This window comes from Diospyros lotus, chromosome 1 (assembly GCF_014633365.1).
Source record: "Diospyros lotus cultivar Yz01 chromosome 1, ASM1463336v1, whole genome shotgun sequence".
Lineage (NCBI taxonomy): Eukaryota > Viridiplantae > Streptophyta > Magnoliopsida > Ericales > Ebenaceae > Diospyros > Diospyros lotus.
Window position 1 is genome coordinate 15,853,926 of NC_068338.1, and position 26,787 is coordinate 15,880,712.

Consider the following 26,787-nt stretch of genomic DNA (forward strand, 5'->3'; position numbering starts at 1 on the left):
CAACCCTCCTCGACATTAACTACGCAATTCTTGGCTTGATTGGGGATCCTAGTTTGGTATTGAGGCAGTATCCCATGGTTAGCACGAAGAAGGGCCAGGTCGTCCCCCAACATACGAGAACGCGTACCCTTAAAATAGGCTTGCACTACCCCATTCTCGCCGGTCTCCCTATGGTAGACTTTGGTGCTAACCATCATCCTCAATTGAACTTAACAGATTAAGACAAGAAGAAGGAAACAAAGTTTTCTCTTAGAAAAGTAGCTCATAGAAGGGAATATCTCAGAAAGACGATGGTTATCTCGAGGGAGGTCTAAAATTCTCTCAAAGAGAAAAAAGATCTCTCGGAGAGAAGGCAAGAATCCCTCGAAGAGAGGTGAGAGTCTCTTGGAGATAAAAAAAACTCTCTCAGGAAGAAGGTGACGATTTCTCGGAGAGAAGGTTTTCCTTGCGAAGCGAGCTTGCTACTTTCGGAAAAAGGTGTCGCAAAAAATCTATTTCGGAGAGAAAATCGCAGAAAACAAAGAGTACCTAAGATATGCGTTAAGCGAAAGTTGGTGCGACAATGGCCTATTTATAAGCAGACCCTCAAGAACACCATTCAGCACGCCTCTCAGAGGGATGTCTTTCGGAAAGAATATATACTCTCCGCTTTCACCTAAAGGTAAAAACAAATAGTGGGGGGGCAATTGTTGTACCCTGCCTCCCCGAGAGACTCCCTTGAAAAGACTCTCTCTGAGAGACTCTTTCGGAGATGTTGCCTTCGAGAGGGAAGCTCTCTCCGAGAGAGTACATCTGATAGATGGAAGTTCTCTCGGAGAGATCCTTTCAGGAATGGAGCTCTCTTAGAGAGACAAATCACTCGCCCACCACCAGACTATTATAAAAAGCGAGACACAACACAATTGAAGGGATCCGAACATCTAGTAACCTATTCATATTCTCCATAATTTCTCTTTCTGAAGTCTTTGAGTTCCTCTCCATGGCTGTCTCTTTTTTCGTCTGCTGACTTGCTCATCGGAGGGTCTTCGAGAGAGATTCTTCCCGCAAGCCTTCTAACCTTCATCTCAGGTAGAAATCCTTCTAGAAGACAAGCCTCAGTCTTCTTGTTCTCTCTGAGATAGCATTTATTCTCTCCGAGTCCCTCGAAGCACATTCCCAAAAGAGTCTTTGCTTTTTTTGAAGCCGATTAATCCTTTCCAAAGGGTGTATCAGACCTTCTCTGAGAGCAATCGTTGAACCAAGCAACCATCCCTCCGAGAGCTATCTTTCGCTTCAGGAGAGGTATCACTCCGCGAGATCGATTGTTTTCTCCGTAAGAACTCTCTTCGCTAGATCTTTTCTTCGAGAGGCCTGATTCTCTCCGAGATGACTCCTTCTTTCCGGGAGAACTCATCTGGTGGCTATTTTTCGATCGTTGACATCAAGTACAGCATCGAACGATGGTTTCCCCCACTCTAAACAAATTCTATTGTTGTAGTTTTCTTATTACAACACAACCAGACTAGGAATAATCAAAATAAGCGTTATCTACAAAGAATCATGTTGCCTAAAAAAATACCCAAGATGGGGTGAATTGGGATTTTCAAAAATTAATAATTTTAACTCTTTTGAAAACTCTTAATTTTGTGATCTTAATATGTAGCGATTGCAGTAGAAGTGATAACAATAAAATCACACAACTACAAGGAACAAAAGAAATTTATAGAGGTTCGATTTTAAAGAGTCTAATCATCTCTTTCAAGACTTAGCTCGAGGTTCCACTAGAGAGAATCAACACTATCTTTTAATTGGAGCTAGAACCAATATACAATCCCTTACCTAAGTAAGAACCTCTAGCACACTACTAGCAAATACAATCCTCCCACACAACAAGTGAGTACAAATAATAAACTTATAACCAGAGACAATTACAAATAAGTCACCAACGGTTGAGAATTCCACCAGCTAGCATACTTCCATCACTTTGAACCTTCTCACTCTTGTTTGAATGATCTATTAAGTTTGTTTTCATTTGAGCCTCCATACTTACCCTATATATATACATTTTCCAAACAAACGAATTGTTAAAGAAATGTTTAATATGAAGTTTGAAATTCAAAAAATCTTTAGACTTTTTCAAATAACAAGGAACAAAACAAGAAAAAATGTTTAAAAATAATTCACATTTAATTTAAAATAAATTTACTTTTTGAATGAGTAAGAAATACATTTATCAAAATATGAAAATTCAAACATAAGGTTTTGAGATATAAATGATCAAAATAAGTAAATATGTCTAAAAATAACTCATATTTAATTCAAAATAAATTTACTTTTTACATGAGTAAGAAATACATTTATCAAGATATGAAAATTTAAACATAAACTTTTGAGACATAAATGTTTAAAGTAAGGAAATATGTCTAAAAATAACTCATCTTTAATTCAAAATAAATTTACTTTTTGAATAAATAAAAAATACATTTATCAAGATATGAAAATTCAAACATAAACTTTTGAGATATGAATGATTAAATTAAGAAAATATATCTAAAAATAACCCACTTTTAATTCAAAATAAATTTACTTTTTGTATCCATCTTTAATTCAAAATAAAATTAGTTTTTTGCATGAATAAAAAATATTTTTATATTATGAAAATATTTTTATTATTATCAAAATCTTATTTACTTATCCTTGAGCTTAACAAATCTTGATCCCGACTTAATTAGGATTACTACATAGTCCTCTATAAATAAGAGACCTGCCTCCTTATTTAGGGTATGCTCGCTTTGATATTCAAACTTTATTTTTGCGCTCAAGCACTCGAAGACTAACTTAAGCATCAGAGGGTTTGCATAGGAACAATTTCTCGCGCCTCTCGTCGTTTGTTCATTTTGGCAAGGCTCTCGATTCTCTAAGACCACTCGGTTATTTAAGGCCTTCTGTTCATTAACAAGCAGCCGCTTACCAACATCATCAAATCATCATCTCTTAAGGCCACCTGATTATTTGCCACAAGGCCTCTTGATTATTTATGACCTTCTAATTATTTGTCATGAGTCCTCTGATTATTTTTGGCCTCTTAATTATTTGCCATGAGATCTCCTGATTATTTGTCACAAGGCTTGCTGATCATTTGTCTCAAAATCTTTTGATCATTTGTGGACAAGACTATCAAAAATCACATGTCTTGCGTTATAAATTTATTGTTGTATTTTGACATTAATAATTTTAAATTAAAAAAAAAGAAAAAAAGGGAAATGAAAGACGAATAAAGCTTGGTAGGCCGAGTGGCCAGCCCATCTCGTCGTTCACGGGCCAGGCCCATTTCTGGAGATCAGGGTTGCCGCCTATTAGGGCATTGGGGTTTTTGATTCGGGTTTCGGTATATGGACCGGGGTTTCTGATGTGGTTCGAACGTGGGGTGTTTCTTTGATTTTGGTTATGGATCCTGCTTGGTATTTGGGGGGTCTCGATTTGTAATCTTCAGATGTGTTGTCTCTGATTGATATACTTTCCGATTTATAGTTTCGTCATATCGGCTTGGATTCCAGTTTGGGGGGGTTTTGTTTTGTTCCAAGATTTGCCTCTGTTTGATAGTTCCGGGTCTATTCGTCTCTCTCTCCAATTAGGGTTTTGAAATGGCTCGAAAGCACAGAAATGGATCGAGTGATGACGACGAAGTCGTAGATCATCGTTATAGGGACAAGAATAGTTCGAGATCCAGTCATCATGAGCACCGAAGTAAGACCCGGCATTCTCGCCGGGATAAGGATGACGACGATGTTAGGGATAGGCACCGGAAGAGGTCTGAACGGCGACGGGATGAGGAAGGGGATGGTTACCGTTATGAGAAAGAAAAGAGGGAAAGAACTGAAAGAGTTGATAGGGAGAGGAATCAGAGGAGAGAAAAAGGAAGGAATGAGGATGGAGAGGATGCTCGGAGTTTGAGAGAGAAGGATAACGTGAATGAGAATTCGAAGTCCCAAAAACAAACGGCACCGCAAGGGGGAAACTTGAATCCAGCGTCAGCTAATTTGGGGAGAAGCGGAGGGGTTTACATTCCGCCATTCAAGCTAGCCCGTATGATGAAAGAGGTGCAGGACAAGAGCAGCGTTGAGTATCAGCGCTTGACATGGGATGCTCTTAGGAAGAGTATAAATGGACTGGTCAATAAGGTGAATGCAACCAATATTAAGAATATAATTCCCGAGCTTTTTGCAGAGAATTTGATCCGGGGTAGGGGTCTCTTTTGCCGGTCATGTATGAAATCCCAAATGGCATCTCCGGGGTTCACAGATGTATTTGCTGCATTGGTTGCTGTTGTAAATACTAAATTTCCAGAAGTGGGTGATCTTTTGTTGAGGAGAATAATCTTACAGCTCAAGCGAGCCTACAAACGCAATGACAAGGTGCCAATTTTATGTTCTTTGTGTTGTAATTACTGCGCTTGCAGTAGTTTATTATGTTTGTTTTGTTTCTGATTGCCATGCTCTGATGGTATCTTTTTTATTGACAGCCACAACTGTTAGCTGCTGTTAAATTCATAGCACATCTTGTGAACCAGCAAGTGGTTCATGAGCTTGTAGCTTTGGAGCTGCTCACACTCTTGTTGGACAAACCTACTGATGACAGTGTTGAGGTAGCAGTGGGGTTTGTGACTGAATGTGGATCAATACTTCAAGACCTTTCGCCGAGGGGGTTGCATGGTGAGTGTTCCATTAGTATTGCATTAGATGTCAACAGACCATGGAAGTTAAAAAAAAATATTAGTTGTTTATTTTGCATTTTTCCGCCATAAACTGTAATATTTCTCGATTTACTTGTTCTTTTTTCCACTATTTTTATGTACTGTTTCCCCAGAAGCAACTTCGAAGTTCACATCAAGACAGAAAAAAGTAACAGGGCTTTTCCCCTTTGTTTGTGGCATCTGTGAAGTCATGCTTACCTGCCTTCATTTTGGTGTTATCATTATTATTATTTTGACAAAGAGGAATATCATAACATGGGACTGCGTTAGAGAGTTGAACCTTGTGTAAACGAAATAGCATAAACAAAGAGGGAACTAACTGTATACTGGTCAGAATGGTCTGTTAGAACTGCACAAAGAAGAAAGGAAAAACAGAGCTGTTACGACCCCAAGGGTAATTTTAAAAATTTCTTTTAATAACCGTAGCCCACATGGCCACTTGTGTAGTAAGTTGCTGGATTGTTCCCCACGGTTTGTAATGTGAACTAGTGGGAAGGGCCTATATCAGGCCAAGATGCATGAGGATGGGAGGTCATGCTTAATGAGAAACTCTTTCCCTCTTGAATTCTCTCTTTTCTCTCTGTTTCTCTCTCACTTTTCCCTCCAAAACTCTATTCTCTCTTTCTCTTGATTCTTCTCATTCTCTGTAAATTCAAGTCTCAACCAAGAGACTTGACAAAAGTATAATTGCGGAAGGAAAAAAATAGGAAAACTGCGTGTCCTTTCAAGCAATTAATGAAACTTTATACAGCCTTCAGATACCCATTTGTTCCTTTAATTGTCAGATGAACCATGTCTTACAAAATGGAGCTATCACCCAGCATGTCTCTAATCATAACTCTAGCAACATAACCTTAAGAATGCAATAATGTTGTCACTGTCTTTGATGTCACCTGTTGTATAAGAAATATGGCTGCATGCCACAATATCAGTAGTACAATGGATAGAAGAGAATAATGCACACCTTGATCTAGGGGTAAGCAAAATTTGGATGAAACTGAACTCCCAAACCAAATTAATAGATTTTGGTTTATTTGGTTTGGCCTTTTTTTCGAGCAAATTGATTTGGTTTGGTTTTATTTTTCAAAAAATTTGGTTTTAATTTTTCACTTTTTTGATTCAGTTTGGACAAAATTTTGGGTGAAAACCAAAATAATTGAAATTATATTAGTGTCCATAAAAGGCTGATTATTTATGAAATTGTCATTCCATCTGTATGCACCTCTTTCCCCTCTTATATTGAGTTCTTTCTCCTCTCTGTTAGGCTCACAAAGTCTCTAGCTGACTCACTCTCACAATTAGAGGAATTCTACTTGTGAAAGCTGGAACAACCACCTTCCTTGCTTGCACCTCTCCCTCATTGATATGGTGGGCTGCCCTTCATGCTTGCAGACTGCATAATAGCTATGTATATTATATATTGCTTCTCTGCAAACCCTCTCAGCCCAACAGAACTACACAGGTGCACCTTGCTGGATTCTCCCACTGCTATCTGTAAGCTCTTCGCAGTTCTGGGCTCTGATTCTGCTACAGTTTGTGGCCATTTCAGCAAGCTCCCTTGTTCTCAATCCTACTAGTCAGTGCTCTAAAATAACCCTTTTCCAGAAAATTCCTCTGCTGAGCATAAAAGAATTCCATTCTCTGTTCTTTGTTATACCCATGACATGTATATAACCCATATATATACACGTGGGTGCAGAGCTACCTTTCTCCCTATCCTGTTCCATGTATAACCCACATATATTGCCCAGTTTTTCTTTTCTTTATTTATTATTTTTGTTATTTTGTCTAGGATATCTTCTGAGAACATTGAATGTTGATTAGTGATTGGTGTCTGCTAAATTGTAATGAAGCTTTGGATGGTGATTTGTGATAAATAAATTAAGGTGCTTTTTATTTTTGGAACTTCAACTGTCGTTTTTCATTGCAGGTAGGAGGCTTTTGTTGTTTCTCTTTTTATTATCTTGGTGCTCTTCTTTATTTTTCTTTACCAATAGAAAAAACCTAAAATCATATATGATACCTCAGTTGAAGGAAAAGTGAATAAAAATTTGAAAAGGACCATTTTTAAGGCTTGAGATTGTGATATATTGTGTGTGTAGTTACTTTGGAAATAGAGTGCAGTCAAACCAACTTGGAGGTAAAAGTTGCCAAGGGAGATCTGAGAATTATTACTTTGGTTGTTACGTATACTAGTGCCAGGACAAGGTGATGCATGTGCAAAATATTGGTGTAAAAATACTTAAATAAAATCCATGATTAAATTACTGACATATGTATTGACGAACAATCTGTGGAAATCATAAAATGTCATATAAATTAGTTCGAGAGCAATGCCACACAGTCTGAAGCCAATTTATTTGTCTTAAGGTAAACAAACTGTTGAAATTAGAAAATGTCATATAAATTAGGTCGAGAGCAATGCCACAGAGTCAAGGCAATTTGCAATACCAATGTCACATGCATGAATCACCAGGTATACAACTCTCTCTCTCTCTCTCTCTATATATATATATATATATGATGTCAGATCAATTAGGATGACAATATTTCCCACAACCAAATAAACCAAACAAATTAACCTTTAGACAGAATGTTCCTAAAAGGTAGAATGAGATCCAGACAGACAAATGATGCAAGTAGAAATTATTGCCCAATCCAGGGAATTACCACAAAATATTTTTCCTCACAGATGGGAAAGAATATATTTTAACTGAACACGCTAATCAAGTGCCTAACCAGATATGAGGACAGTGTGTTCTAATTTTCTTTTGATGATCATCCAAAATAAATGCTCGCAAAACTGTAGCGTGTGAGCATCTAGTTAACTGTCTTCAAACAGCGTTATTCATTCAAATACTGAATAATGTCATCATAGTTTCTTTAGCAAATAAAACAACCTCATCCAGAAGTTGAATGCTACCAATGCCTAGATGGACCTGTAATCATCCAGAAGTTGAATGATCTAATATCTGTGGATTTTTTAAAGTACTATTAATTGTGGGTCAGTCAAGTCCTGTTCCTAGATCTGAGCCAAAGAACTTGTGTGAATCATAACCATGTACCACCACATAGGAGTATGCTTTGGGCTCCTCGGATCCAAGCAAGTGTTTGAGAGTAGATTATATTGTGACTGGTCAGTGGTTCTGGTTGGGCGTGACTGGAAAATTGGTTTTCTATGTGCATGTGCATTTATGTATTGTTGTCTTTGAACATAAGATGCTGCAAAAGCCTTTATAGACCTTTAGGCTTAAGTAAAAAACCTTCTTAAATAGTTATGAACAATAAAGTGATATTTATTACTTCTTTGTGTTACACCCTCTGACCCAATCATGTCTCAGACCTTCAAACAATCCATGAAAGTTCCTGAATGAACAAAACTGAAATTGAAAAAAAGAAAGTTTGGACAAAACAAGGGAAGGTTCCAAGGTTGTGACTGTGAAGGTCGTGGGATCTTGACACTTTTGAGCCATAAATTTTTATCAATCAGTTTTCTTGAACCATAATCTGTTATGTCATCCGTTATATATTGCTTAATTTTACCAATGTGCTGCATGACTATTTTTATGTTGAGATAGTTCAGCTTATATTACCACATCTTAATGCATCTATGTTACAAGTTCTGTAAGCAGTGCACAAAATGATACTATGATTCTTCGTGTGTATGCTAGTTTGACAATAATGGTGTTCTGTTTTGAGTTTGTAATATCCTTTTATATTTTCTGTAGTTTGAAACATGCTGCATGATACTTAAAAGAAACAAATGAAACCTATGTTTATGTTGCTCTCTAGTTTAACATTGTCATTGTATATCCATAAAATATATGCTTCTGTACATACATTATCATGGGCAAAGAGTATCTCATTGCATTCTTTATGATAATACTTTTGGCTATTACTCCTGATATTCAATACGTTCAGGTATATTTGAGCGTTTTCGTGGAATTCTTCATGAAGGAGAAATAGACAAAAGAGTGCAGTTTCTAATTGAGGGTCTATTTGCAATAAGAAAAGCCAAATTTCAGGTGCTGTCTCATTTTCCTTTTAGCATATCTTCATTTTCATTGTACACTTGTGGCAACCCTTAGGTGCCTTTTCTCATTGTTTTGAATGTTGAACTGCTTGTCATCTGTGCGCATATGTAGGGCTACCCAGCTGTTCGTCCAGAGTTGGACCTCGTTGAGCAAGAGGATCAACTAACTCATGAAATCTCCCTCCAGGATGAGGAATTAGACCCAGAGACTGCCTTAGGTAACTGATAACTGTAATATATGATTTTCTTTATCTGGTCCAGTCTTGGTTAATTATCATCTTAATGCTTGTTCCTTTCTGCATTCAGATATTTTCAAGCCAGATCCTCAGTTCTTGGAGAGTGAGAAGAGATATGAAGACTTGAAGACAAGCATTCTTGGTGAGGATTCTGAAGATGAGGGAGATTCAGATGCAGGCTCAGATGATGAAGATGGTGAAGAATCTGATGATGATGAAGAAGAAGAAGAGGAGCAGATGAAAATAAAGGATGAGACGGAAACAAATCTTGTAAATCTGCGGAGGACAATTTATCTAACAATAATGTCTAGTGTTGATTTTGAGGAAGCTGGTCACAAACTATTGAAGATCAAGTTGGAGCCTGGTCAAGAGGTATGTAAGATGAGCTCTTTTACTATTCTTAATCTTTTTTAGTTCTTTATTTTGTTTGGGCATACACAGCTATAACACCTGATGTACTTCTTATTTTCTGCAAAGTTATTAAGATGCCTCAACATGATACTTGTTTCTCCACCTTCATTGAAACTTTGAGAAATACTCCTTCTATATCTCTTTGATTGCCCCCTCCTTTGCTAGTACTTTTTTGGCCCTTGCTTCAGCTAGTTTATGTTGTTGGTATAAATTTTAATAAGTTTTTGACTTTGTCTCAGTAATTGCTTTTTATATTTCTTAAATGACCAAACTATATCTTTTTAGGTTTTCTTCGTTACAACATTTATGTAACGTCATGTAGCAAACTCTCTTAGTTTTAATTGTCTTGTACCTCTTCATCCACCACTAAGACTTTTTGATTTGGGACCTTTCTGTTTGACTCTCCTATAACCATTTTTTTGGATTTCAAACAGCACTAGCCATTTCAATTCATATTTGATTTGCCTATTCTACTTCTTATCTCTTCTGCCTCACTTTTTCCTTGAAAATAGTTTGTTTTTGACTTTGCTTCCCTTTGGACTTTTGAGTAAAAAAAAGTTGAACCCAGTATACAAAGCTCCTGCATTGTAGGATTTGGGGACGACCAATTGCAAGGATGTTTACTTAGCAAAGAAGCTGGTTCCTGACTTGAAGCTGTTGTCAAGGCCTCAGATTTGAGGGCTGGTCAATTGAAGGAATTCAAATTGAATTCCAGAAAGAAGAATTGAGTTTTAGGAAGAAAACAGATAGAATGAAGAAGGGAGAAAGGAAGAACGAGAGAGAATGAGAAAGAGAAAAAGATAGACGAGAGAGAGAGAGAGATAGAATATGGGAAAGAAACTAATATATTATTCCATAAGATGTCCAACCTATTCTACAACAGCCTTATTTAAAGGCAATTATTTCCTGCTAGGTGTTTAACTGTCAGCTAGAGTAGTTGTATTATTCTAACTACATAACCACTAGTTGTTATAGTTAGTTACAATGGTTTTCCCATGACTAATCTGCTCCTGGGTCATAACAATTCCCCTACCCTTCAGGGAGTTCTTGTCCCTAAGAACTCACAGTGACTTTCCTTGTTTGTCATCCAATTGCAGCTTTCATTAACTATTTTGTCCTTTCTTTCTTTCTCATCTTCAGCCTTTTCCTCCTTCCTCTTACGTGCTTTTCCTTTTGTTTTTTTGCTAACATAAAATGTGGACCTCGAAAATCTCCATTCCAAGTATCTCTTCTCCCATTGATTTGTTAGTTCCAGCAATTTCCTTGACCTCTGCTAAGATCAGTTCAACTGCCATGATATCTGTAATGTCTTGTAGATGCAATAATTGAGCAGCGTAGACTCGCTTCAATTGTTTCCTTTGCTCCTTTGTAGCTTCTTCCTTCCCATTTTTTTGACGATCCACCCAATAACTTTTGAATAGATCTTCATGCTCTACGGGTCGCTCTATCGTGTCTATCTAATCCTCCTCCTCAACATTTACATACTCCAACAACACTTTAGAAGCATGTTTTACTTCATGTTTGATGGCATACATCCGAGGTTTACCTTTAATAAATTTCTCTTCCAACTATGTTGCAGCGACTATTCCTGCAATTGCCATTCCTGTCTGGACATCCTGATTGCATAGGAAAAGATGAGAATGTTCCGCAAGATCCCCAATGGCTGGAACTCGATCTCCTCCTTGACTTTCATCTCCGATGAGATTTATAGCTGAGTTATCTAATGAACCAATATTGTTTTTCAATTCATCTTGTTCCTCAGTTTTCGGTAAGTTAGAAATCTGAGGAAGTAATCTGTCACCACCTTCCCCACCGATAAATGATCCTTCCAACATAAATTCCTGATTCACTTTAGTTGAGCCATTAGCTTCTTGCAGATTAGGAGTCTTTGGTAGAACGTCAGCTCTCGCTAAAATTTGTTTCGCAGTGGATCTTGGAAAAAATTCCTCTAGTAAACTAACATTGAATCTCAGTGAAATCAGAATCACTAACGCGTCTAATTTTTGACTGAGAATATTGCCTTTCCCCTGGAATCTGTTCTCCATCTCCACAATTCCAACCCTTGAAAATTCGCTTATGAACAACAATCTGTCCTTGCCTCCAAATCGCGCCTTCAAGATCGCTCGGAATCACCCAATCACCGTCCATTTTTCGAAAATCACTGATCTTAATAGCTTCGATCAGTTTCCAAGAAACGATGGACTTCTACAATTCGCCTAAGAGAATTTGAACTTCCTAGAACCAGTTGCTTTGGAACGACCCCCGAATTGCCTGGGCTTGCTCTGTCTTCAATTCACCACTACACGCCTTCCAATCCTAATTCAAATCAAACAACAACTGAGAATTAATCGGCTCGGAATCTGCAATCAAGATCGCTCCTTGAAGCTTTGCCCACTTTGTGCCTTCCTTCTCGCCTACCCCAGCCGTGGCCCACCTAAAATTGACGGAATCTTGAATCTGCACCCACCTACCTAGATTGCTCCTTGCTTTTGGCCATTCAATTTATCAAAACGACGGACTCCTTTTGCCACATTTGTACCGTCGCCGACTTGCCAACCTTCACCTTTAACTTCCAACCCAAGATTATCAGTTGAGATAGGCTCTTTGTCACCTTCTAATTTCAAACAAAATTTATCGAAATTCATAGTTCGATTTGCAAGAGTTTATTGCCTCCTTTGCAGCTTCTTGAAATCGCCTTCACTCAGTTTTTGAGGAAAGTCTAGCTTTGATACCACTTGTCAAGCCCTTAGATTGAGGGTTGATCAATTGAAGGAATTTGAATTGAATTCCAGAAAGAAGAATTGAGTTTTAGGAGGAAAACAGATAGAATGAAGAAGGGAGAAAGGAAGAACGAGAGAGAAAGAGGGAGAGAAAGATAGACGAGAGAGAGAGAGAGAGAATATGGGAAAGAAACTTTTGTGTTATTCCATAAGATGTCCAACCTATTCTACAATAGCCTTATTTAAAGGCAATTGCTTCTCGCTAGGTGTTTAACTACCCGTTAGACTAGTTGTATTATTCTAATTACTTAACCACTAGCTATTACAGTTAGTTACAATGGTTTTCCCCATGACTAATCTACCCCTAGGTCGTAACAGTTGTGACCTCCAAATTGTTATGGAGCAACTGTACTCTTGTGGCAAGGCTCACCTTCCCTTTGGATATTGAGAATAATTAAAAAAATGTTGTCTAGCTATAGGGATCTCCATTGTAACAACAGTAAAATTGCTTCTTTGTGAATAGTTCATAGGTTCAAGTTGTAGAAACACTGACTTTCTCTTGACCCTTGCAAAATGGGGAGCCTTGTGCTCTAGGGACGTCCTTACAAGATTCATCTTATAGGATTGTGAACTGGAAACTACAAGACCTTTTTTGGACAGTAGAGGAAAAGAACAGTCAAGCTAAGTCATCCAAAAGGCAAATTTCGGGGAACTCTGGGAAAAATAGTGCCAATTATGATAAAAGCATTATGGAAATCCCTAGTGCCAGGGGAAAAAATGCAATGATGTTTCCCTTTAAACCATGAGGTTTTATGTTATGGTTCTTAGTGATGAAAATAAAAGAATCACGGTGAGGTATCTTGAAAAGTATTGGTTTACTTTTAGGAAACTGAAGTGAAAGGACTATATGGCAAGGTCTGTTAAAAGTTTGGAAATTTGTGGGCTTGTTGTTGGCTAGATTGGTCCTTTATTCCAGCTAGAGGACAACAAGGGATTATTTTCGTTATAGGATAAGATAATCCTTGAGAAAATTGAAAAAGGTGTGGTACTTTTCTTCTTCTCGTGAGCTTAGAACTGCTGATGATGGGTTCACGTGGTCCTTTACTGGGGTGTGATCCTCATTCTGATGATGAAAGACTTTGTTTGTGGGAAGGGATGTCTTTGAAGTTTTCTTTAGTTCAACTAAGCCATGGTGTTAAGAAGTGATGTTGATGTCATCAGGTTCCCCCTGAAAGGAAAGTTTATGTTTAGTTAATATAACAAGGGGTTTCTTGACCATAAATTCTATGGAATTGATTGACCTACCATTGGAAGAAGCACTTTTTTAGTAGTTCAGTTCTGGGGAGAACCCTTCTCTCTTATGCTTTAACAATTTTTCCATTTGGAAGATAGGAAGCGAAGAAACATCTCTAGATGTCTGATAGTCTGCTATCTCAAGGATGAATTCCAATCACCTGCCCATTTTACTAGAAGGTCGTAGCTTTAGGATAGGGCCTTCATCGATTAGATTAAAAAATAGGGTAAATTGCAGTCAGGCCCTCTATGGTTTGGATCATTTGCAAAGAGACTCCCTGTAGTCCAAGAATGTCTTTTGAGGTCCTTATGACTTACTGTTTGTCAAGTCTCTCAGATGAGACTTGAATTAACAGAGAAATAGAAGGATCGAGAGAGAGAGAAGAGGGTTTTGGAGGGAGAGTTTGAAAGAATTTGAGAGGGAAAGGAGATAGGAGGGAAAGAATTTTGTTATTACTTCACCTAAATTCCCATCCTCAAACAACTTAGCCTTATATAGGCTCTTCCCTACGGTTACAGCATTACCGAGGGGTACATTTGACAATCAACATTTAACTAATTCAATTGGCTAATGCCAATACATTCAAAAATTTCAAAAAGGCCCTCGGGTCGTGACATTCCCCTGCCCTTCAAAACCCATTCTTGTCCTCAAGAATTTAAAGTAGACCTGTGGCTCTTGAAAATTGTTTCTGTAAAAAGATTTGCCTAAGATTAGTCTTGAGACTTGGGAGAGGAAAGAATCAGAGAAAGATGCGGGTATCAGCCGGCTTCTGGAAGTCCATTAGTTACATATTGTAATGGTAACTGCCACGTGTATAAGGCGGTTATCGGTTCCATTTAAATCCTTATAACTCCTGCCCTTTATGGTTTATAAATAAAGGGCCGACCGAGGCGGGGAGGGGGGGGGGGGGGGGGGTCATTTCAATGACTGATTTCATTCTATCTTGAGTGAAAAAGTATGTGCTGTGTATGGAGAGAGAAGTTTGTGTTGTAGCTTTGTAATCTCTAGTTAGGATAGCTTGTGTATAGGGCTGTGAGAGAGTGCAGTGCACGTAATCTGTTCTTTGATTTCAAGATAGTGAAGCCAAGACCCTCATTAGTCTGGACGTAGGATCTCTCAAAAGGAGATCCAAACCAGGATAAATCTTCATGTGTCACGTGTGTGTTTGAGTTTTGTGTTGTTTTCCTGTTTCCATAAATTCTGTCCTACTTTGTGTGAGTGAGTGTGTAATTCTTGAGGGATATCCTAGAGTGTGTGAAAGCAAGAATTGTGACAACAGTTTCAATAGCTTCGAAAGGTACTCCCAAGTGGTATGGTCTGGCTGCAATTGTCACCACTGTAGCAATACTTGGGTTAGGGGAACTGCACCTTGATATATCACCCTTTTATCTAATATGGCTCTAGGCTCCAGAGCCTCTTCTAGTTCATCCCTCATGGCTGGCAGATGTTGGCTAGTAGTGGCATCAGGTTCAATAGACTTCTTCAACAATGAAACATGGAACATTGGTTGTGCATTGACTCCTAGGGGTAATTTTAGTTTATAAGCCACTCTCCCCACCTTTGGATTTGATGGTTTAGGGTCCAAAATACTTAGGGCTGGGTTTGGTTGCTGGAGTGGTTGTAAAAGGTTGTTGTAGGAACCTTTTCACCTTAAAATAGGCCCTGTCAATAGCTTCGAATGCTCTGTCACTCCTCCTTTTGTCAGCTTTCTACTTCACCCTATTTTGGGTTGTGGCCAATTCCTTCTTAAGTATAGTCAGTATCTCTTGCCTCTGTTACAAATATTGTTCTACCGTGGCTATGGTAGTGGTGGAACTAGCTATTACTGGTAGGATAGGAGGTTTATACCCGAACATTGCTTCAAAGGGACTTCTCTTGATGGCACTGTAAAAGCAGGAGTTATACCACCACTAAGCTAATGACAACCATTGGTTCTATGTGTTGTCCCTTAGGTGCGTGCCTCCACCATAGGCGCCTTGTGCGCCTATGTGCTGTTTTTTTTTTTTTTAAAGATTATTAATCAATTTTAAGTTATAACAAGGAAAAAGATACTTAATTTATGAACATAAACCCAAATGTTAACCTCTTCCTTTTCTTGTAAAACCCTATTAAAATAATCATCTAAAATATCATCTCATAACCTCTTCCCATGAGTGCAATTTTGTTCACCCCCTTTTAATGGGGGTAACTTTACCCCCTGTTAGTTTGGGGGTAAAAAGGTTATTTCGGGGGGGGGTCTCTACCCACCCCGTCTCTTTTTCTCTCTCTCTCCCATTCCCTTGCTCTCGCCTCCTTACTCTCACTGTCGCTATATCACCCCGCATCGCCACTGCACCACCGCCTCACCATCACCTCGCTGCTCATCGTCGCCTCGCCCCTCGCCACTGCATCACCGCCTCACCTCGCCTCTCCGCTGCACTGCCACCTCACCGCTGCATCCTTGCCTCGCTACCTCGCGGTCGGCAAGGCGAGAATGTAGCGGCGAGGCGAGGCGAGGCGGTCAGTGTGCGAGGAAACCTTGATGGTCGACGCGTGAGAGGGGGAGGCGGCGACACGAGGCTGGCGGAGAAGAAGAGGAAAGGGGGGAGAAAGACGAGAGGAGAGAGGGAGACTTGGAGAAGAAGAGGGAAACAGAGAGGAGAGAGGAGAGGCTGTTAGATTTTCACAAGGGTTATTTTAACCCCCGTTAAATGGGGTGAACAAAATTGCACTCTCTTCCCATAGAACCTAAACCTAGAACTTAGAGAAAAACACTGAAGGAGAAAGAAGAAAAAGAAAAGGGATTGAAACACCATCAAATCTCAGAATATTTGCTATACGTGTAGCACTTCTAAAATTTTGAAACAATGCTTTATGTTAATATTTTTTTATGCTAGACTTAGACAGATAGACTATGATTTAAATATTACTTGTGACTTTGACATGGGCAATTTTTGTTATGTTGGACTATGATTTAACAATACTTTATGTTAAGAGTATGATTGATATGTTTGCAAATTGTATCTCATTTTACGTAGCTTGTCATTTTATAAATTTTTCTCTTGTTTCGAAACTTGAATTTGAAATGATGCTTCATGTTGATGTTTAGACTTGTAGTGCTTTTTTGAAATAATTTTAGTTTAGTTGTTATTATAGTAATATAGTGTTGGTTATTTGTTATTTATGATTTTATTAGTCTGCATTTATCTTTGTATAGGGATATAGTAAAAAAAAATGATGTATAAGTATTTTTATACAAATTTGGAATTGATGTGTGCTTCGCATCCAAAAAGCCCATGTTTGTGCCTCGCGCCTTGCATCTCACGCTCCAAGCACCTTTGCGCCTTTGACCACCATGCAGACAACTCATCTATAGATATCTCTAAATGATGGAGGGGGTGTTTGAGCAAAAAAAGTAAAACACAGGGACCTCTAGGGACATTTTTAAAGCATAAGGGGTCTCTGTGCAAATGGCCCAAACCGCAAGGGTTTAAATGTAATTTACCCTAAAAATATTTGCCTTATCAAGTTTGATTTTGTGGATCTAATAAGAAATTGGTGGAACAGTTGTCCAGTCAGAGGTTTGCTCGGTTAAAGCTTAATCAAAAAACTTACTCCTTAAAGGTGAGCTGAAACAGTGGGAAATTGAGGTTTTTGGAGAAGTCAGGGTCAAAACTAAACAACTGTTAAAGAATATTAACTCGTTGGATTGAAAGGGAGGGTGTGGTGTCCTTGTGAGGGAAGAATTGTTAAGAGTGAACACGATTGGAGAAGTTAGTAGATCACTTATCTTGGAGGAAATTTGTTGGAAGCAAAAAATCTAGATAGTTGTTCATTAAAGGTGACACAAAAGTTTTTCCATAAAGTGACTAATTGCTGATAAAAGAAACAATCTCATAGGAAGGATACGTTTAGAAGGGGAAGAGTCCTTAAAAAAGAAGTCATGGCCAATGGTATTGTAGTTTACTATAAAACCTTGTTCATTAGGGAGCAGGATTTCCTTAATAGGGCTTGAGTTTAAATCCATTTTTGGGGAGCAAAAGCAAAGGCTTGAAGGGTTGCCCCTTTAAGAGCTGTGAGATAAGGCACTAGGCTTGGTTGACACTCTTTAGCCTTATTTGAACACTCTTGGGGAGTTAATTGTGAGAGATGTCATTAACACTTGGAGAGAAATTTTACTTTTTGAAATTTAAGAAAATCTAAATACCTCATTAGTTGCTGGAATTCTTAAAAGGATGGTAGAGCAAGGAACTTTAGACTTGTTAGCCTAGAAGGTACATAGCAAGCCTTAATCTTTCAAGTTAGGATTGATTACATGACTTTTAGCTTGACAATAATTTGTAACCATGACTACATCTTTTGCAAGTTGATTACATCCATGCCATGCCTAGGAGAGTTCCTCCTAGGTTTTTTATGTCTTTCACTACCTCTTTCATTGCCAACTGCTTCCATTCTATTAATTCTTTTCACAAGTGTGCCTTTCGATTTTTGTTTTGCTTGTCTAAACTTATCTTAACTGTGTATCATGCAACTCATCTTCAATAGGTGCCATCCAGCCTTGTGTATATAATCGTGTATTTGCATCTCTAATTCGATGCATTTTGTGTGATTGTATATGCATTTGAACATTCTCAATTTAGTTATATTTCTAGTTTACACATGTTGATACTTACTCAATATTTTATGTCACCTTTTAGCTTTAAAGGAATTTTAAAATCACATAAAATGTTAGAAGGACTTCTCCACTATAACTATTCTCCCTTAATTTTATGAGAAACCTTTTAAGTAATCCTTTTGTTTTTGAACAGTTGATCTGAAATATCTAATTGATCCTTTTCTAAAATAACTTTAAGCCTCGCTGCATCATCTGCTCTTTTATTTTACTCAGTGTCACAACCCAAGAGTTAATTAGAATAGCTATGCTGTATTTCTTTTACTTTAATTGTTGCACCTATATTCCAGCTATCAATTTTGTTAGAATTAGAAAGGCCACATGTGAGGCCTTAGGAAAAGGACAAAATAATTTGTTATAACTGCTGGAGGGGGGAATGATTTGCTGCATCCACACCCACGCGAAGCAGCACCTATATGTATTCATCCCATTCCATGGGAGAAGATATGCTGAAAATTGATATTGAATCTCTGATTTTCCTCTCTACATTTCTCTCTAAATCTCCCTTCCGTTTCTCTCTATTACTCTCTCCCTTTCTACTGATTTCTTCCCCCCATTTCCTTCTCCAATCATTATGTTATCAGTTCTATTTCAATTATGACTTCTTCCCCAATTCAATCCCTCCCCAATTACTTCTTAAACTTGTTATGAACCCTAGGTTCATGACAAATGGTATCAGAGCATGGTTCCTCGACCATTTTCATTGCTGATTAAGGTCCGTCGAATGTCGATGGTTACTGTCCAATGCAGTGAATCTGGATTCATGAAATCTGAAGATGATTTCAGAAACAGGCAATAGCAGGGTAGGCTGTAATCTTAGGAGATAACCCAAGCGATTCCGGTGACGTGATCGAACGATAATTCAGCGAGCCCAACGACTGCAACAAAATCGATTACCAGTGAGTGCGATCAAATCTGGTAATTGTTGATCCATAGTGTCCAGCTGAAGTGAATTCCGAAATCAACGAGGCTTTGATTTCTGCAGCTTGTGCAAATTCCGGCTATCATAGTGGCTGGATCCAAGTCGCTGCATGGGATAAAGGCAAGCCAACCCAGACGATCTTGGCCGTTGTATCTTAGCGACGATCCTTAGCCTCCTTCCACAGTGATCGATCCTCAATTCTAAAGAATCCCGTTAGTTGAAACACAATCACTCAAGGAAGTCGAGCAACCCAGACGTTCGTGAATAGGCAGAAGTTCTGAGGTGATAGCGAGTCCACTGGTGTTAACGCCAACAGCCAGGAGACTCGCTACCAGAGCAGAAGGCCAGTACAAAAGCTCCATTGTAGTTGGCAACGCGGGCAAGGAAGGTGTGGAGGCCATTATCAAACGCGACCATTGAGTAGGCAGAACCAGAGGAAGGATTCAGGGCGAGTCTAGCAGTCCAGCAAACTTTCCTTGCCGTGACAGAATTCAGGATTTCGGCTATTGCAGACGTGGTTCAGGGAGGCAATCACAAGGCATTTTGCGATCTTGAAGCAGATCAGAACGGGCGAGCATCTCTCAAATTAAATTCCAAAGGAGAGTTAGTGGCCCCGGCCATTGGACGGTGATTGGGGTGTGGGTCGCGACAGTTGTAGGTCTTTTTGATTGGCCGCAAGTGCAATGATTTTCAGGCTGTGATTGCTCCATTCCATCGCTGCTAATTTCCAAGGCTTCATGAGGATTAATTTCTAATTCTTCATAGGCCGTTACGTTCCGACGACTCTCGGTTCAAATTTTGAGAGGCAAAGCAGACCGAATTAACGTAGCTGCGCAGCTAATCCTTGGTTGTGGTTCCAATTCGAGTTGAAGGCTGTTAAACCGAGAAAATTCTGTAAGGTCAGCAATGGCAGAAGGGATGCGGATGAAGAACCTTGAGTCCTAGGTGCAGCAATTCCACTTGGCAGCCACTGATCTGCAGGCTTGAGTGGAATTACTGGAGACCGGAAGCAAACGCGACCAGGAAGCAATCATGGCGTTGGATTGGAAGTTGGAGACCTCGCTAGGGGGCTTGGAGAGAAGGATGAATGGAATCATAGATGAAGTCAGAACTCAATTCAGAGATCAACTATAGAATTTAATGGTCATGTTCTATCGCCAAAATCAGTCATCTATGAATGGGTCGACTTCAAATATTCCAAAGAGTACTAGGAGGTCTTTTGCCACATCATTCTCTGCTCAATCTGGTGTTGCATTCCCCGTTTTTCATCATGCAAGAACCATTCAAGGAGTTCAACAGCCTGCTGGGAGTTTTTCTAGTGGATGTTTAGCCTCAAACAATCTCCCTATTGCTCTTTCTCAGATATCTAATGGCAGCTCACATGATCATTCAAGGGGTCAAGACACATTCGCTGAAGAAAGAGATGCTGATTTCTCTTTCAGCCAAGGGAATTTTTCTCTGAGTTATGATCATGAAAATAGTCCTCTCGACCAGCAGCAAATTCAAAGGGGTGAGGAATTTTGGAGGCCAGTTGTAGCTGGAAACAAACTAAGGGAGGTAGCTGAAGAAGTTGTAGGTTTTGCCAAAGGGGTTGTAGCTGGAAAAAAACTAAGGGAGGTAGCTGAAGAAGTTGTAGGTTTTGCCGAAGGGAACAAAATTCCAGCTGTTGTATTGGTTCCTCCTCCAGTTGGAAAATTCAAATGCTGGTCTATTGCATTGACTGATGAACAGATTGTTGAAGACAATGTGGCAGCAAGTCATGATGTAGTTACGGTTGAGAAAAAAGAAAAGAGGAAAAAGTCTAGAAGGATAAAGAAGGAAAGAAGCATTAAAAACTGATAGAGAAAGCTGGAATTGGATGAATATGAACGGCTCAACGTAGTAAGTTTCTTGGGGACAAGAAACTTTTCAAGGAGAGAGAATTGTCACAACCCAAGAGTTAATTAGAATAGCTATGTTGTATTTCTTTTACTTTAATTGTTGTACCTATATTTTAGGTATCAATTTTGTTAGAATTAGAAAGGCCACATGTGAGGCCTTAGGAAAAGGACAAAATAGTTTGTTGTAACTGTTGGAGGGGGGAATGATGTGCTGCATCCACACCCACGCCAAGTAGCACCTATATGTATTCATCCCATTCCATTGGAGAAGGCATGCTGAAAATTGATATTGAATCTCTGATTTTCCTCTCTACATTTTACTCTCTCCCTTTCTACTGATTTCTTCCCCCTATTTCTGCTCCATTTCCTTCTCCAATCATTCTGTTATTAGTTCTATTTCAATTATGACTTCTTCCCCAATTCAATCCCTCCCCAATTACTTCTTAAATCTGTTATGAACCCTAGGTTCATGACACTAAGCTTATATTTCCTATATTTCATAATGTGTAGTTGACGGCGATGACCATATTTCCCATATTTGGGTTTTAATTATCTCAACTTGAAGTTTTTGAATTTTAATGTCTCCCTGTAACTTGAGGTTAGTATTTAAGCATTCTTTTGTCTCATCTACTAAGACAAAATCATCTGCAAGTACATATACTAAGGCACCCCTTCCTGGATGTGTTTAGTTAATAGATAAATCACTAGGCTCATTATTAAAAGTATAATTAAACATATTTTAAGATTTTTGTAGTTATATTTTACTAAACTTGTATCTCCTATATTTGGTTTTTAATTTGCTCAAAGTTTTTGAATTTTGAGGTCTCTCTGTCACTTGAAGTTGGTATTTAAGCATTCTTTTGTGTCATCTACTAAGGCAAAGTCATGTATAGATACACATACTAAGGCAACAGGCACCCCTTCTTGGTATGTGCCTAGTTAATAGATAAATCACTAGACTCATTATTAAAATAATTAAAAATATTGTTAACGTTTAACGTAATAATACTTTTCTAGTTTTATAACAAGAATGTATAACATTTAATTTAAACCAATGGTATAAGTTTTTGAAAGTCAACCGTGTGGAACTAATAGTTTGCATATATTTAAATGAGTATTTTGAAAGTAACACAAATTACTATCTAAACAATCTACAATTGATTGTTGCTACGAAAAATATTCATAAAAAATTGGAAATATTTACCGACAGATCTTCTATGGTTTAACATTTCCTTCAGTGGCTCAGGCCTGAACTGAAATAAAAAAAAATACAGAACCCACATCACAAAGAAGTTCCAAACCCATGTCCATGAACTTCCATAAAAAGAAAAAATTAAATGAATAAATAAAAGATCAAAAATCAAGAAAGTGGAACTAGTCTGTGCAACTGCCAGTACTGTCCAGAGGAAGTCTCCTTTGGCAAGTTTGCAAACAAATCAATACATTAGTGTGAAAATAAATAAAAAAAAAAGCATTAATTTTGTATTGGCATTGGGAATTGATTAGATGAAAAGAGAGAAAGTGACAGACAGAAGGGTTTTGCATTGATTTGTCAATGTAGGATGTGAGATGCTAGGTCTGAGCTGATAGCAACAAGCAACAGCAACAATGGCTAGGACAAGTTGGTGAGAGTGAGCAACATGATTACTGTCTGTTTTTCTACCATGTGGGTGCCATGGAGATATGAGAATTTGGGTAATTTTGCGGGCAATCCTTGTAACGTTGAATGTTTGATTGAGGGTAATTTTGTTTAATTAAAAATAACTTTATTTTTAATCTTCTTTTACTAAATAGAAGAAGCTCTAAATTTTTCTCTCTTCTACAAAGGAAAAAAAAAAAAAGGAGAATTTTTCTGTTATATAATAGTGCTTTTAAATTTTAGCCAAACCCCACTAAAAATATACACAAGCACTTTTGTCCCCCCCCCCCCCCCCCCCCCCAAAAAAAAAAAAAAAAAGGCTTTTCTAAATAGCCACAACATAGCCAAATAGAGCCTCAGTCACTTTTATATGTGACAAGATTCTCATGTTGCTGTTCAAAAATAGTATTAGCAATGATGAAGTCATATGCCATGACAAACTTTAAATTAGGTTTTCGTTTTTCAATGAAGCTATGATCTCAATGATTGCCATACCCATTCACTTCTATAGCCACATGATTATTGAAGTGATCTATAATGATCTTAACTTCTCTTGGTATTCCTTTTAGCAACTTCTCTAAATCATTTTAATATTTCGCTGCATATGCACTGACAATTTTTTGAGTCTGCTTCTTCTAGAACAACTTTAACTATAATAATTCTTCTTTTAACCTGTTTACATCCACTATCTTATCCTCTAAATTTTTATTTAATGTAATTCCTACTTTTTTTTTCTAGTATGATGCTTCTCCGAGTATCAGAATTTTTACTCTCACAAATATTTTATCCTTTTTACTAACCGGTCTCATCTCTTGGAGACAAGTAATATTCATTCTTCTTTACCATCTCCATGGATTCTCTTGTGAAAGATCTAATATTTCATGATCCAATCTTTTAGTCTCTGGCCCTAGACTATAGTCTTTGTTTGCATTCATATGTAAAAATGTGAGAACATGTGTGAATTTAACAAGACATCCAGGCATCAATATAGTGACCTTTTTCTTGGTTACCTAGATATTTGGTCAGGGGATCCTTTTTCCCCTCGTCTATTGTGGTAATGAAAGGCCTGCAGTGTTATGTTAAAGAAACTAGAGACTATTAATTGGTTTTGTGGTTTCTCGATGAGGAGTAGAGAAGGGTTGAAGCTATTTTTCTCTTGCTTTCGTGGATGATGCTATTAATTTTGTGCAGACAACGTGGCTAATCTTACCTGAGATGTGCCTGGGCCTGGCTTCAACACTGTCTTGGGATTTTCATCAGTTGTTTGTAGTTAATACCAGTGGGTTTGATGGACAACCTGAATGTCCTTACTGACCTAAAACAACTTGTACTAAAGAAACAAAGTGGCTGAGGAAATATTTTATGTAGCCATAGAAAACAATACTTTTGTTTCAACAGCTGATGGTTTACATATTTAATCAACATTTTCATATAGAAATATATTGCCCGCAATTTTGTTTGTATGCGAAAGAAATAAAAAGACAATTAACCTTAATCTCCACTTTTTAAGTTGATGGGAAGGGTGGGGGTTATAGGTGGAGTATAGCATTAAATCCAGCCACTTGCTAGAAAGTTTAGGATAAAACAAGTGTATCTGATGTATGATTTTCTAATATACCTTCATTCTACCTAAAAAAGAAATAAAAACTTTTTCATAAAATTTTCCTTGTTGAGAGGATTTTGGTTGAAAGATTAGGGGACTCAAGGGGGATGATAAATGAAGGGGAAATGGTTAGAAGAATGTCGGGCATATGCTACTTGAAGTTGATGCCAATCAATCAATGGCCTTTTGGCATGCTCTAATAGCCTGTCCCAACCCATTTAATTTTTGGCAAGTGCCAAAACTTTTAAACGGATTACTTAATGGTTCTAACCCATTATTAGAACTATTTGTTTGTTTTTAAATATTTGAATTAAGTATATTACTGATGGTATCCTTGGCTCTTTGCAAGGCCTGTAGACCGCGTTAGCTGCACTTTCCATGCATATGAATTGTGCCCCTCAAACCAGATTCTACCCAGAAATTTTTACTGTATTTGTTGGATGTACTTGGCAAACCCTCATTGATTTTCTTATAATTGAAAAGACTTTCAATACTAGGGGACTACCTGTTAAAATGCTTCTTTAGATATAATTTTTGGGTTAATCTACAAGTTTATTTTACATCTACTGTTGTTCATTATCTAAGGTTATAGGTTTATTCTATTAACATTTGAGTTCTTGAGTTCTAAATTATTGGAAACTCAAACCTTTTGATTTGGCCAATACAGATGGAACTGTGTATCATGCTGTTGGAGTGCTGCAGTCAAGAGAGAACTTACCTTCGTTATTATGGTCTTCTGGGGCAGCGGTTTTGCATGATTAACAAGGTCCACCAGGAAAATTTTGAGAAGTGCTTTGTTCAGCAGTACTCTATGATCCATCGTCTGGAGACAAATAAGCTGCGTAATGTGGCAAAATTTTTTGCTCATTTACTTGGGACAGAAGCCCTGCCTTGGCATGTTTTAGCTTACATACGGCTTACTGAGGAGGATACCACATCATCATCCCGTATTTTCATAAAGATTCTCTTTCAGGTAACTGAATAAATATGTTCTAGTTTTTCATTTTATTTTTGGCCAACATATTGGCGGGTTCATGTATTCTGATGCGTAATGAATATTCTTGGTTCTCCCTTAGGATTAGATTTTGATCATATACCTGTTGATGAAATGTCATTCCTGTAATTGGATTGGAACTTCCCAGGATACCCAGTATTACCATACCTCGACCATTTAAATTTGTTTACATGAATTTTTTAAATTACCATGTCCCATTCAGGTTTCACCTATCACTATTATTGTATGGTTTACTTCGATTCATTATTTTTATCCTTTTGCCTCCGTGAAACACCTTTAGTATGCTACTGATGCTCTTGCGCTTGGCATGGGTGGGGACATGATTGTGGGTTTGTTTGGTTCATGTGTGTTTTCCTGGTTTATTGTTCTATGTTCTTTGCCAACGGTTCGGTATGTTAATTATGGTTAGTGCTTCCTTGGACATGGGGATTTCCTTTCTACATTATTTTTTTGGCTAATATTTTAATATCTTTATCCATTTCTCTATAAATTGATTTATGTAGGAACTGCTAATTTTACCTTTATGGTTTATGTTACAGGAACTGTCAGAGCACCTCGGCATTCGCCTGTTGAATGAACGGCTTTCAGATCCGACAATGCAGGACTCATTTGAGTCTATCTTCCCAAAGGACAATCCCAAGAATACACGGTTTGCTATTAATTTCTTCACATCTATTGGGCTTGGTGGTATCACTGAGAATTTGAGAGAGTACTTGAAGAACATGCCGCGCCTTATTATGCAACAACAGAAACCAGTATCTGAGTCGGACCAAGCATCTGAGAGTTCTGGATCTTCTGATTCTGATGCTTCAAATTCCGAGTCAGATTCAGGGTCATCTAGCTCCGATGATCAAAGTGAAAGTGAAACCGAAAGTGACAATGATGACGAGAAACGCAGGAAGCGGAGGAGACGATGAGGAACCGTTATATATACCCCTATGTTAGAGGAAGCAGTTATTTGTATCCGCAGTTTCTAGAATATTGTGTCGATCTGAATGAGTGAAAATTTGCAAGTAATGTATGGCATTTGCTCGTAGGTGTTATTCCACAACAGTTGGAGCTTCAGTTTAGTCATTGGCTGGTAGCTTATGCAGCCATACAGTTGAGATTTAGTCTTAGATTTCAAGCGTTAAAAGCCTTTGGGTGACCACTGTTGTACAGGATTTTGGCTTGGTAAAATTATGACCTGTTAATCTGCTTAGAATTGAACCTCTTGTTTTTGTTTTTGGCTAAAATGCTTAAAGGGGATTGCTCAATGGGGCTGTGGGCTGGCTCCCTGTGGATTTATTATTTACTCTTAACAAATTTTCTAATGAAAACGCTCTGTTGGGTTAAAAAATTTCTTGCTTCTGCCGGGCTGGGGGATGTGCTGATTGTCGATAAGCAAGTGGCAGCACTGAAGGTTTGTGCGTCGAAATAATAAGAATTAGCAAAAACGTGTGTTCCAAATATTGTGCTTATGACATGTTTTTTGAGTTTGAAGTTCACCACAAGTTAAGTATAAATGAACTTCATTCTGATTGTTGGTCCCTTTTGGTTTTTGCAGAAGAAAATATCTTACTAAATTAGTTATGTTTTTGGGAAACAACTCATGTATAAAGCGGCCAGGAGTGGCTCTACTCCTTCCTTCACCTGAGGTGAACACAACGCA

At 38.1% G+C, this 26,787-nt stretch overlaps 1 protein-coding gene and 1 non-coding gene across 2 annotated transcripts; one reads left to right on the forward strand and one right to left on the reverse strand.

Annotated features, from left to right (window-relative positions):
• Nucleotides 1–3,365: 3,365 nt before the first annotated feature.
• LOC127807584 (uncharacterized) lies at nt 3,366–26,340 on the forward strand. The gene is made up of 7 exons (XM_052345572.1): nt 3,366–4,394; nt 4,502–4,691; nt 8,654–8,757; nt 8,878–8,983; nt 9,072–9,373; nt 24,789–25,094; nt 25,676–26,340. Exons 1-7 carry the CDS (start codon nt 3,624–3,626, stop codon nt 26,051–26,053), a joined length of 2,157 nt encoding a protein of 718 aa, XP_052201532.1. The 5' UTR covers nt 3,366–3,623; the 3' UTR covers nt 26,054–26,340.
• Nucleotides 20,195–20,275, reverse strand: LOC127793650 (small nucleolar RNA snoR35). Its single transcript, XR_008021484.1, has one exon. It is a non-coding gene; the product is annotated as a small nucleolar RNA snoR35 (small nucleolar RNA).
• Nucleotides 26,341–26,787: the final 447 nt, after the last annotated feature.